The following is a 16,336-nucleotide window of genomic DNA, read 5'->3' on the forward strand; positions in this document are numbered from 1 at the left end:
TTCAAAAAATAGCGGAGGGGAGCTGCTCTAAAAATCTCCCACTGCGGTATGGCCCTGTTTAAGGTGTAAGAGAGAAGAATTAACACCAACTATGAAGTCATACGTGTTGAGCACAGCATATAAAGACAGTGAGGAACAAACTGAGGAATAGCAAGGGTTTTAAAGATAGAACAGAGAAAGGAAAAAAAGCTCGTGGTATCTAATTTATTTTATCTTGATAAGATATGAGATATGCATTGCTGAGAGTTAGTTTATTTGCTGTGCTCAAAGAATTTAAAAATGACATTTGAAAAAGTATTTTTCCAGATACAATTACTTTAATTAATCCAAAGACCTCGCTGTGGACAGTTCTCTATTATTTTAACTTATTGTTCCCAATTAAATCTTTTACCAGCGATGTCTGTGGATCAAAATGGGTTACTGGGGTGACAACATGACAGCCAAATTCATTAAAATGATGGTTGTATAATTGATTTTTACCCGGGATTCATATAAAAAGGATTTGGAGGTGAGACTCAGGAGAAGAATTCAAAACATTTCAGTTTGAAGTTAAATTTTTTTAATTGTGTTAGTTTAAAAGTTAAGAATGCATGGATGCTAAAAGGCATCTTGTGCAGAAAGCTGTCTATTTCTACACAATATTAAAAATCGAATCAATGGAAGACATTCATTTCAAAGTAAAAGTAAAAGGCAGTGTTTTCTCACCGGTGTGCAACCATCGCTGTCTGGAGAGCTCTCAGGAGACGGAGGCTCCACGACAATGTTGGTCACATTACAGGAGTAATCTCTGCACTGCTGGACCAGCTGAAAGACAGTAAGTGGGCGACATCAGTGGCGTTCATTTGTCTGTATGTGTATTTGTGCATATGTACAGTGTTTTGCATGAAAAGTGTAAAAAGTTTATCTGCAATTCCTCTTCCCTCTGCGTGTCTGTGAATACTGTACACACAGTTTGTGGCCCTGTGTGTATGTGCTCTGGAGGTGAGTACCTTGCCGTTCTCAGGCAGGATCATAGATTGAGAGTGGCTGAGCTGCTGCTTGACATCATGCAGGGCGGCAGAGTTATGGTGCTGGGCATCGGCGTGGCTGAACACCATTGTGCTTAGGGTGTCAGAGGAGGCGGCGTGCTGCATGCTCTTTAGGGTTAAAGGTCGGGGTCAATGTTTGGGTGAGTGGTGAACAAGGGAAAGTGCAATCACTATACAGTAAATACAATATACCACCATTGCACTTTAATGTCTGTGGATCCTGTGGTAGCTGATAAGTGTTTGGGTTCTCATGAATAATTCTACTGACACTATTGAAGAACCTTAACTGTATATTTAAGTATTTAGCTGATGCGCTTGCCTAGAGCAACCTTAAATGACTGCAGTAAAATCAGCATGAATTCCTAAACAATTAAATTCACAAATAAGCAACAGAAAGGTCAGGGCCTTTTCAAAAGTTAAGCATGCAGTTACTATCAATTTATTTTGCAGTTACAATCATGCAAACAAGCATGCAAAACATGTAACATTATCAAGGAAGACATGAACTCTTTAGATTTATATTCTGTGAAGTGAAGCACCAGACACCCTGTTTACCTTAATTGTATAACAGTCAACAGTGTAAAGTCAATTCTAACACCACAAGGAGTAATTAGTTCCCATCTGCTGTTTCAATTTCCATCCCATGTTGTACCTAAGATGAGGACCTTTACTCCCCAGTGGGACTTTTTTACTTATTGGTTAATTTTGCTCCAGTGGATGTATTGATGGTAGCTTTGTTGCTCTGACTAACGGACAGCAGTGTCAATGAGCTCGTAAAATAATCAATAAATGTGCCACAGTCAGGGCACTGGATGCCGGCTTGCAAATCATACTTACATGGGTTCTAAGGTCACCTAACCTCACACTGCAATTATGAAATCTTCTGCCACGTCAGACTAAACAATCCCTCGTTGGGAAAGAACAACAACGCAGCTGCATTATTACTTCATTTACATGTATGAACTGCAAATATGAACTGAAGCATTCTGGCACTCTGAGAAAAAACACTGACCGTAAGCATGAGTGCATGTTTTACACTTCCTTGAGAACTTTAAATTGTTTTTGCTTCACTTCACAGGAGGAGCGGGGAGGCAGATGTTTGTGCGTCTCTACTTTACATGCAAAATATGTATGCTTACGATCCCGTGCGTACAGATACTAGTGTGCATGGTTCAACTTAAACTTTTCATGCAGCAGCAGCCATAATTAAGTACCTATCCCAATCCCTGTAACCTACTTTCAACAATCAGACTAAATATCCATCCTAATGTTTGCCTTCTTTTCATGCAAGGAGGATTAGCACTAAGACCCAAATCTTCTCCTTTGCTAAGAGAAGGCCTTTAAAAGGGCTTACGCCAATCGCACCCACACCCCACTGTGATGCAACATGTTGCAGTAAGAACTGCTTGGGTAACAGACTTTCTTTTAACACCATGAGTTGCTATTTCACCACCTTAATATGCATAAATGCTGATTTCTGAGAATCTAAAGAGCATAGCTGGCATTACTTTAATGTATTCTACAGTAATACAGTGGAGATGCAGTTTTTGCAAATGTAACGACTCGGGTTCATTGATTTTCATGAGGAAACTACCCTCCATCAAAAACCCTTTAAGCGCTTATAAAACACTGAGGATTACCCTCCCAGTCAGGAATGCAAAAAGAATAACAAGGAAAGAGTTTTCAGTTTTAGAAGAAAGAAAGAAGAATGGGCAGTCTATGTTATCAGATTGTATACAGACATTCCGGTAAGGCTTCTGGTGCTGGATCTGCAAACTTAACATGTAGCAGGACTTTTTATTACTCCGTGACATAGTCAAGGTGGCAGACTACGCCACCAGAACAGTATGGTGTCCTGCTTTGTTAAGCAAATGCATCCTGTTGTGTAGGACGAATATGTAAAACTATAAGGGCTCTTATCTTTTACTTTACTCTTTGAAGGGTGTTTTTTTTTACAAGGTGAATCTCAAGGTGAATGGCATTAGCCCTCTGGCGATAAAACAGTGCGGCAGGAAAAGACGGGTTTGACCTGTTTCATCTGCCAGCCACTGCCAGTGTTCCTCTGGTGGGACCCGAAGAGGAAATCAGGTGACAGCTAAAGACAAAGACAGAGAGACGGGAAGACAAAGACGGGAAAAATCAGATGATCAGTTGCTATTTATATTTCATTTTAATTTGAAACACAACTCCATTTTCTGTATAATAAATCTAGGAATATTTCACCTTCAGGCTTTCTGGACTTGTAATTATTTGTGCAGCAAAAGATCGCAACACAGGTCAAGTTCACACCTATGTGTAAAAAACAGGATGCTGTTTTCAGTTAAGATAAGTCATGAAGCCCGGGCTAACGATCACACCAACACCGAAACTACACTTCCTGCCAGCTAAAAAAGCTCCTTAATTCGCCACCACAGCACCCACACACACATACACACGTACACACTCTTGCTCGTATTCAACTGCAGTTAATGAGAGGCAGTTGCTGCCGTTGCTCAGTAAGACTGAAACACACACTACATGGTGCTGCTTTGACTCAGGCATGCCGGTATTTAGTTATTGAACTGGATCCCACACGTCCACACACGTGTTGTATGTGGACGTGTAACGTGTTGTGAGAATGTAACGTGTTGTGAGAATGATAAAGTCAGTAGCAACACCGCTGACAGATGAGCAGCCAAATCAGTAAACTATATCAACATTAAAACCACATGAAACATATTCAGCTCCATATTCAAAGCTGGGACATTACATATATGCGCTGCCAGAAACTCCACACCGGTGATGACATGGAATGAAAACAACAACACAATGAAGTAAATACGACTGTGTAAGAAACAAATATGAACTCACGGCATAGGTGCTCATTATCACCGATAAATACAATCCAGTTCAACTCTTGTTTCTGAAAGCTTTTTTCTTGTCGAGTTTGAGTCCTCAGCTGCCTGTCGTTTCATGTCATGACACTTTTTCGTCTGAGTGTCAAAGTGTAAAAACCATTCATCTGTCCCTCTTGTCTCCGCCTGCTTCTACTTCCCCATTCTAGAGGGAAGCTGCTTTTATCAGCCAGCTCAGAATAATTACACCATAACTTTGCTAACATTCACACCTCAACCACTGTCCACACTTCTGTTTGCAAGTTTGGCGTTACTTAAAATTGTCCTTTACTTGTTAAATTTTAGCCTTTATAATCTTACTTAAGCACAAAAGTAATGTGCAAAAAAAAAGACCAAATATAAATGTACTCATGATGAATAACCTCTTACATGGTTAGACTGTTACTGATGCCTGGTATCTGGAAATATTGTGGAGCAGTTCAGCTAATTTGAGAACAATAAAAACAAAACTAAAATGTCCACATATACGTTTTCAGGAGGAAATTAAATGCACATAAATAGGAATACAAATTGGTGTGAGGCTCATCCTATGTATATTTAATGATACAATAACCAATAATATACTACAATTTCCAGGTATGACTCTACAGGACACGCCTCCCACCAACATGAGTCATTGTTAACACCTTGCTGTTTTCGATTGTGTGAAAACTAGTCAGCAAGTGAGAAGAGAAGTTAAAAAGATGACTAAAAGTGATGAATAACAGCAGCAGTACAAATGCAAACTTGATTTATCCTACTGAAAAAAGAGAGCGAGCCAAAAAATCCACATTTCCAGGATCACAATGTATGAAAAAGTATTGTGACAATATCTGCTTTTGTAGTTTTAAAGAATTCTACATTTCAAAAGAGCACATCTAGAACATGATCGTTGATGTTGATGAAGAGGTGTTTGAGCTCAAATGAAAGTTCAACAAAGGAACCTTTGGAGACCAACGGTTTATTCCATCACAATGCATCCTATTCTATGAGTGATGATATGTTGTGTGTAAATTCAGAAAATCCAAAATAAGTAAGTTATTAACTACATATGATTGATTGATTGATTAGTCGTTTGGTCTGAAAACTATTAAAAAAATAACCGTCACTATTTCCAAGAACCAAGGGCGACGTCTTCAAATTTGAACTTGAGTATTCATTAATTGTGGGACAAAATAGTTTTATTGGACTATCACAAATTCAAACAAACAGAGCACTACTTTCACCTCCATGTTGTGCTACATTTCTGCTAATGTACTAATCTGCGTCAAAATATGGCTGGTCCTTATTCACAGTGCATCACCTAGAAGCAAAATAAAATTGTACCTAAACTTTTTACCCAAAATTAAACTCATCAGAGCACTTGCTTCCACTTTCACATTGTGCTGCATTCCTGCTGATGAACACATCTTTGCATCAAAATAAGACTTAAAATAAGGCAGCATGACAGCTCCCCAAACGCAAAGCCTAAACATCTCAGTTGCCCCCTGGTGGCTGGTTGTTAGTTTTAGTTTTTCAATGAGCGGATCACATCTTTCAAATGTCAATATTGGACTTGATCGTGTTCATTTAGTTGTGGGAAGCCAGAATAGTAATGGTGATTAATATACCATCAATTGTGCAGCCCTACTCAACAAATCCTCACATTTGAGAATCTGTAATCAGAGAACAGCTGATGTTTTTCCTCAAACATTAACTTAAATAATCGACGATCAAAATTATTTTTCTGTTGATTGACTAAGAAATGAATCATCTAATTGCTTCAGCTCTACTGTCAACTAAACAGAGTTTGTTGAGGAGTAAAAAGGAAAACATTCCCCTCTTGAAATGTAGCATCCTACAAGCATAAAGTAAAATGGAAATACAGGAACATTAAAGCGCTAGTACACTAACATCTTTAAGCATACCATAGTAGTCAAGCTCACAAAGGAAAAGAATATAAGAAGAATATAAAAATAAAATAAAAATCTAGACTAGAAAGCACTGTGTGCTAAGTAATATGGGTCCCTCAGACTTTGAACACCTGGGTCATTAACTTGTGTGGCATGCAGTATGCATTATATATCATTTGTGGAGTTCCTGTTTAATACATGTACCACTGAATAAAAAGTGACACATGTAGGTCAACAGATAGCATCTCAAAATGACTTGATGGGGGAATCACTGCTTTGATCATGTGGGTATTTTATTGATGAGCAACATTAAATTTGAAACACTGACGCAACATTGAGGCAACGTAACCTTGAGATGCAAAATGCTTATCTCTGACAATCTGGATCATGCGGCTTGTGTTGCTTTACTACGTAGACGCCGTTATTGATTCAGGTCTATTTCAGTCACCAATGGCTGCTGCATAAATTCCCAAAACCCTTACGTCGGAAACAACAGATGTACTTCCTCACTCGTAGAAAAAAATCAAGTTTGCAAAAAAGGGTGAAATGAATGAAACAGCGGAAGTTTGACTATGACAGCCTCTGTGAGGTCAGAGAGGGTTTAACACTGATGAGAAGTTTCAGTGAGTGGTTTAAATTTAGCAATGTTTTTTAATGGTTTGGATTTAAAAGAGTCCCCTGCCTCCCTCTGTGTGGCCCTAATGGCTTCTGCTCATCTGCATCAGATCAAAAGGCATTACCTTGTTATTCCCTTCAGGGATTAGCCCAACAAAAACACAATTTGAGAGGAAGTGTGTGTGTATCAGGGGGCAGTTCATAGATAAATAAATGAGGCAGTGAGTCGGTCAGTAAACGATGGGGCAACTAGAAATATGTAATCCCCTTTTTAATTTGGTCCCTCTCAGCATTTCTCCGTGCTTTAATCTGGAACGTGGTTGAGGTCTGGACAGCGTGTGCACTGTGGGTAACGGATAGACACTAACAATAGATGAATTTGCATGAAACCAGACAGAAGGTGTGTGCTTTTTGTCATCTCACTGTGGTTTTTTCTGTCTTCGTTAACAGTTGCAAAAGCACAGCTGTTTGCACTAAGCAATGTTACATTGGAATGATTATTTAATACTATCAATAATCTTTTGCATGAGAGCACAGTGCAATAAGTTAAGAATTTAAAAGCCTACTGACAGTTTTGAAGAACCAAAAAAACTAAACCAACCAGTTAGATTCACTGACTTTGCACACAATCATAGACTGTATATAAAAGGTGGACTTGGTCATGTGACGTCATGCAATGGTTTGTGGACTGCCATTTTAAAGCCTTGAGCGCGGCATTTTGGCTGTCTCCATTTTCTTTTTTTGGAAGCAGAAGTGACACGAGAGGGTGGAGCTCAGTGAAAATGAAAATGTTACAATTAACTTTCATGAACTGAAAAGACACAGTGGAAGGGTTAAAGTTGTAAGACAAAAACACGGACAACTCCCAGACCGGACAATGCCGTAGTAGCAACCTGTCAATCACAAGGTAGCCACGCCACAAATCATACCCTGCTTTATCATCTATTTGACTCTAATTGGGACCATAATTGACTAAATGAACATCATGCTTTATTGAGGAAGACTTGAAACTAGCGATTGAGACCATGAACTCATGTTGACAATGTTTACTGAGGTAATAAATCAAGTGGGTCATTGGCTAATTTTCTCAAATTCTAACCTCCTCATAACTTCCTTGTAACAAAGGTTCATTGAATAAAAGCTAAAGTGCAATGCCTTATGTGTGGTTGGGTTTTAAAATACATGATTTAGCAAATGAATGAATGAATAAAGAATAAAAGATGAAGATATCATATTCAGTGGGATACCCTTCCTAGAACCCAACTTTATTCAAAAAGCAATTCAAAAACAACACAGGTGATTTAAAATGCTCAACAGCTCAGAGGTAAAGCACAAGAATATAAATATACTTCAAAGGTCAAGAAGATGCTTTTCTTGGGTGTGTACTTGTTGCTTTCTGTGGTACGGTACAGGTGAGAGTGGAGAAAACAACAACAGCTAAGTCTTGTGTCATTGTTGTGTAAGTGGGATGTCCTGTTATTCATTTTGTCACTACAGTTACAGCAAACCTCATCCTCATCTCCTCACCCCTAAAAATGTACCATAATTACTGGCGTGGAAGATGTTGGAATTACCATTGTAGATGATGTAATTCATAATCTAGTTGTTAAATCACATAAAATGATGGTGAATTTGCCCACTTCTTTAAAAGTGCAGCAGCCTTACCCTGTTCATTGTTCCATTGCCTGCTTCAGGAAGTGGTAGCAACAGATGGCTGGTTTCTCTGGTTAACGTCTGAGTGTGTACTGGACCGGCCTGCTGGAGAAACAGAAATAAAACTCAGATTGTAAAACAGTAAAGGACTTAGATACATTATTGTCTATTAACTACAGACTCAAATGAACTGTATTGTTGAACAGGATTGACAAAAATAGTAATAAAAAATATGTTACAGAATAGTTTGCAATTATGGCCAATACTGTTCACATATTTGCTTTCTTTCGGAGAGCTGGATTAGAATATCAACAGCACCCTCATATCTGTTCATTAAATGTGCAGCTTTAGCCAGCAGCCTTGAGCTTAGCTTAGCACAAAGACTGGAAACAGGTGAAACAACTAGCCTCTCTCTAAAAAGTAAAACAAATCTGCAAACCACCACCTCTGAGCACCGTTTTAAGGGTTATGTACCTGTCCGAGAACTTTCTTGACTCTGGTTGCTGGTTGCCTGACAACTGCTCGTGCTAAAAGCTATAACTCTCCCATAAAACAGTGAATTATGATTTTTCACTTTGGTTTTTGTACGGATTAAACAAATAACATATAACTTGTTCATGTGTGAGCTTTGAGGCGCTGGTAGGTCGATTGTTTTCCTTTGAACAGAGCCAGGCAAGCTGTTTGGCTAAGCTAAGATCACCGTCTCCTGGCTGTAGCCGTATATTTAACCAACAGATATGAATATGGAATCAACCTTTTCATCTAATTTTCAACAAGAAAGTAAAAAACATCACTAAACATCACTAGAAATGTGTGTGTGTCCATATCAATGACATTGGCCAGTTACTATGTCATATTCAGCAACTCTCCAAGTGTTAAGTTCAATGTGACCCCACGCCAAAGTGAGAATATATAGAGTGACTGCCACTCAAACTCATATACGAGTCTCCCCGCGTGCTTCAGACTTCAGCTTCCAGCTGTGGAAACCTGCCCTGTCATCACTGTGTGTGCAACCCTCTACGCGTCACCTCATGTCTATGTGCAGAGAAAAGATGCGAGTCAGGGTGCTCTTCTTTAGGTCTTATGAAGTTATTTTGGCTGAAAATGTCCCTTTTAGTGCTGATCCAGTCAAACTATGTCAGCATATAAATGAGCCGACTATTTTATTCTACACCCTGACCTTTTTCTATCCTCTCCTTTGAGAAAAGAAGCTGTCATCCAGCTCTAAAAATGCCTACCTTTTTAAGTTTAAAGCCATTTCAGTGAAAGTAAAAAAGAAAAACACGGATTCAGGAGGACTAACAAACAGGGAATTAACACCGTCTGTGTTGGATGTTTTACTCTGTCAGGGTTGCGTCCACGAGCCCGGCGAGGGGGTTTCCAAGACTTCTCCTTGGTGATGCTATTGACGTAGTAGCATCTCCCTGTGGGCAGGTCCGAATACTGCTCCCACAGATCCATGACCTGGAGAGGCTGCTGAGCCGGGGCAGGGCTAGGGGGCTCCAGCTGCGACAGACGTCTCTCTGGCTGCATTTCAGTGTAAAGAGGGGAGTGCTGCCAGGACAGCTGGGACAGATAGGATTCAGTTGGGACCTTGTAGGTAGAAACAGCAAATAGAGAAAGGAGAAAGAAAGTCGTGGACATGGAGGAAAAAAAAAACAAGAGTTAAATGCAAATGTAAAATTCACATAAGAAAATATAAAACAATATCACTCACCAGTTTATAGAATAAATGTAACTAATTGGACATAAGTTCAATGGTGCTAACTACGACTCAAAGGATAAAGCTGGTGGTATTCTATATTATTCTCTGTTGTATTGAAACACAAATACAAAACTATAAATAGATGGACAGATGAACTTTGGGCTATTACTGTAAAACAGCTGGGTGCAGTACTATTGAGCAAAAGCTACTTTCGGACTATTTTTAGCTGCAGATTAATACACATTTGATGCACTAATGAGTTTTAAGAGCAGCAGGATGCTGAATGTTATTGACTCAAAATAACCTTCAGTGCTGCATATTTATCGCTATGATGAACATGTCGCCCAGTGCAACCTGTGCCTGTGTTTTCTGATTGCTGTTTTGACAAAAACAAAACTTTATGGCACAGAAGAATATGCTATATTAGTCTCTGGCTACACCGACTATACTTGTTAACTGAAAATATTGATTGTTGGTTTGGGTCTTTTAATGGGAATTGCTGACAATAAGAACATTGAATATTACCAGCATTATTTGTAAATTACCGAGAGAGAATGTATGGATATTTGTTGTTCTGCTTGTGCATTAGTACGGAAATACTACCATATGGTTCTGTGTATGTAGTACCACAAGTACCACAAGTAGAAGACATCAGTGCCTTAAACAAAACCATCATCTCAGTGTGTGAATAAGAGACAGAAATCACAAAGAGAAACAAGTAAATCCCTCAACCTCTTACTATGTAATAACCCGTCAGACATTGGATTAAGACAGAGTTTAAAGAATCGCATGTGCTCACCCAGATAGAGTGGACTGAAGCAACAAGAGAGGACATTTACAAATCCAATGAAATTAATTGAAGAGATATGCATGAAGCATCATCTTTCCACGAAATACAGCTGAGACATAATTCACTAACTGATTGACTGGCTGGCTAGCTGGTTGATCCCTGTTACATAAGACATAGTTCTTTCAGACAATGACTGAGGGGGCATGGTGTGTATGGTTGCACGTGTGTGTGTGTGAGTGAGTGTGTTAGTTTACTCCAGGGGGATGCACTGACTCTTGAGCTCACCTGAAACTTCCTGTCTCACTGTTTCCTACCATTCAGGGTTAAAATAAAACCGTTAGAAAACCATCTAATTTGTTCTACAAACTTCAACAATTAAAAGAAACTATTTGAGTCAGGAGAAAAACTTTAAAGACCATTCAGATAGCCGTGCAGCATGTAAGAAGTTAGCTTTTTGTGTGAATGTGTATTTGTGTATATATGTATGAGTTACTGCCATTCCAAACGTTTTTCTATCACACCTAATTTGTAATTTGGATTTTGGCTGCATTATGAATGAGATTTGTGTCATAACTACCTGTGGATGCAGACATTTGTATCTAAAATGAAAAACTGTGTACTCAAAAATATTAAAGACTTATCTGTTATTCACAATATCTTCTGTGATAAAGGTCTATTAATAAACTGGTCAAATAAGATAGCTATAAAGCATGTTAAAATATTACAATAATTACTTCCTGAAGTAGGACTCTTCAGTGGCCGACCTCACTACTGCTGTTGTAGCTAAATGTGAGCAAATCCCTGCAGCCAGGTTCCACAATCTTATCAGAAGAGTAGAGGCTATTATAGGCAAAAGTGCCAAAGAAACAACCTTTAAAAAAAGCATCAGTCAATTTTATCTCTTCAAATTCTAATGGGATTCTGCCCCCTGGAGGACAAAGAATAAATCTAATTGAAATTCATCATCAGTGTGGCAGCACTTAAAAAAGGCCTGACAAAAATTAATGGTGAGAGAATTTTGTGGATGAAAAACAGGTCGTTATGACCTGAATGTGGCCGCCATTATCCTGCTCACTGGTATTAAAGGCTAGAGCGAAGAAGGTCCTCAGAGCGAAGGGACAGATACAGAAACAGACAGGGAGGAAGAGGGAATGAGAAAGATAGAAAAGAGCACTGTCATTTCCACTGAGATCACAGCTATCCGATGTCGGAAGTCACCGGTGCATGCGCGGTTCAGTGGAAGCAAAACTAGGCTGTGGGAGCTTCCCTCAGCTGAGAGACGGATAACCTTCAGTATTTCTCTCAACGACGATGCCTTGTGTAATCCCCTCTGATGTAATACAGGGAAGCGCCGACGTCACCACAATGCCAACTTGATTGCTGCTCTAGGAAGATTACAGCGGTCAAATACAGACGTAAATCAAATACAACCTCTGCTGCCACGGCCGTCTGGTGGGATCGCGCAAGGTCTTTTTTAAAAATTGTAATCAGTTCTGTAGTTGTAGATTTATTTGTTTCCACCTGAAAAAGCTTCTCCGATTGAATGAGATTAAACAAGTATGCTACAGCTAAAGGCAAACACAAACTCCTATAATATACATTTTTTTTAAATTTGTTTTTGAAGTTATACTGTGCACAGTTAAGGCTAAAAACTAACAGCTGGTTTATTACAGTTTGGGTGTTATGACCTGTAAATCCATCAGATTAGGGAATTTGCTTGTGAGAGGAAGTCAAAATGAATCTAATCCCACACTTCTTCAAACACCAGCTATGGGATTAGATTTGTTTGACCTATTTTCCATAATTTACCTCACTGTAAATTTAGGATCAGAGGAAGCAGGAAGTAACAGTTGAATAAACAGTTGCGACTTTTGTTTGACCATTTTCCATTGAGTTACTGCTGGCTATCAGATGAAAATATCCATCTCTCCTTAAACCTGCAATACCTTGATTTGAGACAAAAAATATTTTTTCTACCTTTCCTGTAACCAAAATCAGAAATCTGATTCAGTTTCATTAACATTTACAACGAGATTTGTCTTGGTGTTTTGTTACATAACAATAAATACAAAGCAAAAGTCAAGAGACATAATATAAAATATAAAAAAAAAGAAATATGAAATAATATACCTGTTTTTAAAGTGGAAGAGCTGTTTAATTTGTGTAGGAATGTGCACAAATATTAATCAAGAGACGTACTAAAGTTCACAGTATCAAGTATAAGGTACAAAGAATATGTGCATGTGGGGAGATAGTAGAGATGTAACGGATAGCGTCAGATGTGAATATGAACAGACCACTACTGGCAATATTTGCAAATGAATAAAACACCTGACATGACTTCTACTGACTTCTAGACATGGATGTGTGTATGGATGAGCACAAAACATCACTGCCACATGTTGCACACTGTGTTGATTCAATCATTGCTCTGTTGCATTCAATTTATTGTTAGCGATCAGTTCTGTGAGCAGATCTTTGGTCAGACTTCTGCTGTCAATTATTTAGTGCAAGGCATCGATCTAACTGGGACAAAGGTTTACTCAAACATAACTGATGTGAACACGCTATAATAACATGCTATTTGTCAACCTACGGGTTATTCTCATATGTTTGTCTATTATGAATATTGGTTACTATGATTTACAACTTTTACTCACCACTTTGGTTGCAAAGATTTGGGAAACATGGATTTCAGTTTGAATAACATTGCTAGAGGAAAGAAGAGTCAGCCTCCTGCAGCTTTCCAAAAATATCAATTCAACATTAATCTAAAACAGCTGCTAAAGTTAAAAGTAGTACCCGTGTAATAAAAATGGATGAAAATAATGAGAATAACACCCAGGTTTACAAATACAGTACAGGATTTCCCCTTTACGCTCGAGTGTGGCTCTGCTGTGTGAACCAGATGTTTGAGTAACCTCTGTTGGAGGTTTGTAGGGCTTGCCTCTTCCTACCTGCAGATGGGTTTTCTTGCCGGAGGCTCCCACCATGTCCCACTGGCTACACGACTTCTTGGGCATCCTGTGGTTGACGCGACTGCTGAAGCCGCCGCCCACCTCGTCGTACGGGTTCTCCATCAGGCTTTCAGGCAGGTTGCTGGAGCTCTGGCTCCGAGTGATCATGGGGACCGCCCTGGGGTTTGGCGGTGCTGTTTTTGATGCCGTGGAAGCTGCAGGGCACCCAGGGACCATGAGGTGGCCTGACGGGGAGGTGGGAGTGTTAGGGATTAGGGTGAAACCAGACCAGAGGGGCAGGGTGGGGAAGCGGCCTCCACCCCTGCTGGTGTTGTTGTGCAGCCCCTGGAAGGCACTGTTGGAGTTGAGGTTTTCCATGGAGCGGAAGATGGGTTTGTTCACTGAGGGAGGAAGGCAAAATAAATTATAATTTTACACGGATCAATAAAGAACATGTTTGCCACTAAAATCAAAAGAAACATCAACACACAAGATATATGACAGAATTAAACTAAAGAAATATTCACAGATAAATTATTGTCTTTCAGTGGAATCATATTGTGATGAAATCATATATTGAGACAGCATGATACACAATTACGTCATCTATATTGCTGATTGCAAGCACATTCTGCTCTATCATCATATATATTGTTATCGAGATGTGAAATGAACTAAATCCAGATAGAAGGGCCCAGCCCTCAATGACAAACACACACCAGATGTCTCCTCTGTCGTCCTCTCACACTTTACCTTGACGCTGGTTATTATAGGTTGTCTCTTTTGGGCTGGGAGAGAGTGACAGTCTTGGCTGTGTCCTGAGGTTGGAGTTCAGCGAGGCAGACACGACCAGGCGCTGCGGCGAGGGCATCGGTGCAATGGGCACCTCTGTCACATACGTAGCGGGAACATACAGTGGCTTTGTTTTGCTGGCCGCCCCGATCCGCCGCACCTGTCAAAGAACAAACAGATTTCAAAATGCTTTCGCTTTTTTCTCCCATATAAATCCACTTAGTTCAACTGAGCGTCAACCAACACAGCTGAGGCCGGAACGCTGTGCAAAAATGTGTTACAGTTCCTGTCACGTCCAATAGATGCAACGAGAAAACCCACAACTTCTCTTTTTAAACACATAGTTTGTCTTTTTTTTTCGACACACAAGACTTTATGGTCTCAGTGGCTAATGTCTCTTTTAAAATGTGTTTCTGCAATTTGATAGATATTTGTGAACTGTCAAGAGATTTTGGAAGAAGTGTAACGATACACACATCACATGTAGATCCACAGTCATTGGAAATAATAACAAAACATTTTGTTGATTTGAAAATGGTAAAAAATTAAATGTTTGATTGAATAATTTATCCATATTAAACGTGTTTGAGAGTGAGCATACTTGATTGACAGGTGTCTCAAGCCCCTTTCACACAGCCTGTTCAATGCGTGACTGTTACGCCATTATTTTGCCTCGCTGTTCTGTATGAAAAGTACGGAGGCTGGACGTGGGGACAGAGTTGTTCCACCACTGAACCACTGAGAGGTAGTCACAGAGCAAAGACGACGTCTGTGTGAAAAGGTACAGCCGGCACGGCGGAACGGGTGTGACGTATATTTGTGTGCCCACGACCATTGTGAGATTTTTAAAAAAAAATTTTAAATGCTAGAAGCAGTTAGCAGCAAACCTAGAGCAACCAAGAATATTGGCAAATTGGAGAAAAGGAGGTAATCAGTTCATTCGCCATAATTGTTTAGGATGCAATTCGCTGCCTGACCGGTATATTAAACGTCACACTAGACAACAAGTATTTCCTGTGTAAGCAAAGCCTGATATACAGTAGCTTATTCCTCTCACAAACTGTAAAGAAAGCATCAGTGATGGGTGATCATGTTCCTTAATTAAGTTTATTTTCAATACACTGCACTACTGCCGTAAATACTAGCTTGAGAAGTAAATCCGCAACTAAAAATAGTCCCCAACAAATGCACTAAAAACAACTGAAGCTGGAGTCATTTTGTAAAAGTGTAAGTTTATGTTATTGACTAGTTTTTAAGTATTTACATCAGTAACAAAAAATGGGCTTGGGCCTAAGAGACACAAATAGGGTGCAGATGTCAGAAAGTATTGAGAGAGGAATCGCATCATTGGTGTTGGTCTTTTCATGGGATTTGATGACAATAACAAAAATATAGAATATTGTTAATAAGTGCAGTGTTTTCATTTCAAATTCAAACTCTGAAACCTCCCTTCAGAAACCCATAATGCAGAACACCATAGATGCTATGTCCATGCTTTTATAAATCTTTGGTTCCACCGACACAAGACGAACTATAGATCAACTTATTTCTCACCTGCCACCAGTCATTGTTGGTCTTTTTCAGTAGAATAAACCGTTCGCCCTCCCTGATGCAGACCTGCCGCCCATCAGCGCCGCGGTAGCTGTAGTCATACTGGGCCTCGAGGACCACCGTACCGCTGGGGACCCCACACACTGTCATGCTTCTGGGGGTCACCACAGGTGCTGTAGCAGGCTGCTGGGGTCCCATCGAACGCCGCCAAGTCCCAGACAGCATGGCTCTCCACACAGTTCTGTTCAGCAAGCTCTTCTGGCAGCGCGCTGATGGTTGGTATTGGTGATACTGGTCGGTTTAGCACAGGGGAGGTGAGACTGGAGCCAGGCCAGTGCCATGCTCTGAAACTAAGGAAAGAATGGACAGAGAGGTGCAGAGAGAGAGAGAGAGAGAGAGAGAGAGAGAGAGAGAGAGAGAGAGAGAGAGAGAGAGAGAGAGAGAGAGAGAGAGAGAGAGAGAGAGAGAGAGAGAGAGAGA

General features: G+C 39.9%; 1 protein-coding gene across 4 annotated transcripts in view; it reads right to left on the reverse strand.

Moving 5' to 3' along the window:
* Positions 1-16,336, reverse strand: part of arhgap9 (Rho GTPase activating protein 9) — a 42,335-nt gene that overhangs the window by 11,928 nt on the left and 14,071 nt on the right. For 3 of the 4 annotated variants that reach the window (XM_031858838.1, XM_031858674.1, XM_031858590.1), the window contains exons 3-10: positions 15,860-16,206; positions 14,267-14,465; positions 13,514-13,914; positions 9,403-9,654; positions 8,074-8,166; positions 3,058-3,123; positions 990-1,136; positions 706-804 (exon numbers count right to left, since the gene is read on the reverse strand). In XM_031858838.1, coding sequence (XP_031714698.1) covers positions 706-804; positions 990-1,136; positions 3,058-3,123; positions 8,074-8,166; positions 9,403-9,654; positions 13,514-13,914; positions 14,267-14,465; positions 15,860-16,081 — 1,479 coding nt within the window. In that variant the 5' untranslated portion in view covers positions 16,082-16,206. The remainder of the gene's footprint in view (positions 1-705; positions 805-989; positions 1,137-3,057; positions 3,124-8,073; positions 8,167-9,402; positions 9,655-13,513; positions 13,915-14,266; positions 14,466-15,859; positions 16,207-16,336) is intronic. The other variant, XM_031858750.1, reaches the window with a different exon arrangement.

The sequence above is a fragment of the Anarrhichthys ocellatus genome, unplaced genomic scaffold, assembly GCF_004355925.1.
Source record: "Anarrhichthys ocellatus isolate YVR2014 unplaced genomic scaffold, GSC_Weel_1.0 scaffold1, whole genome shotgun sequence".
Taxonomy (NCBI): domain Eukaryota; kingdom Metazoa; phylum Chordata; class Actinopteri; order Perciformes; family Anarhichadidae; genus Anarrhichthys; species Anarrhichthys ocellatus.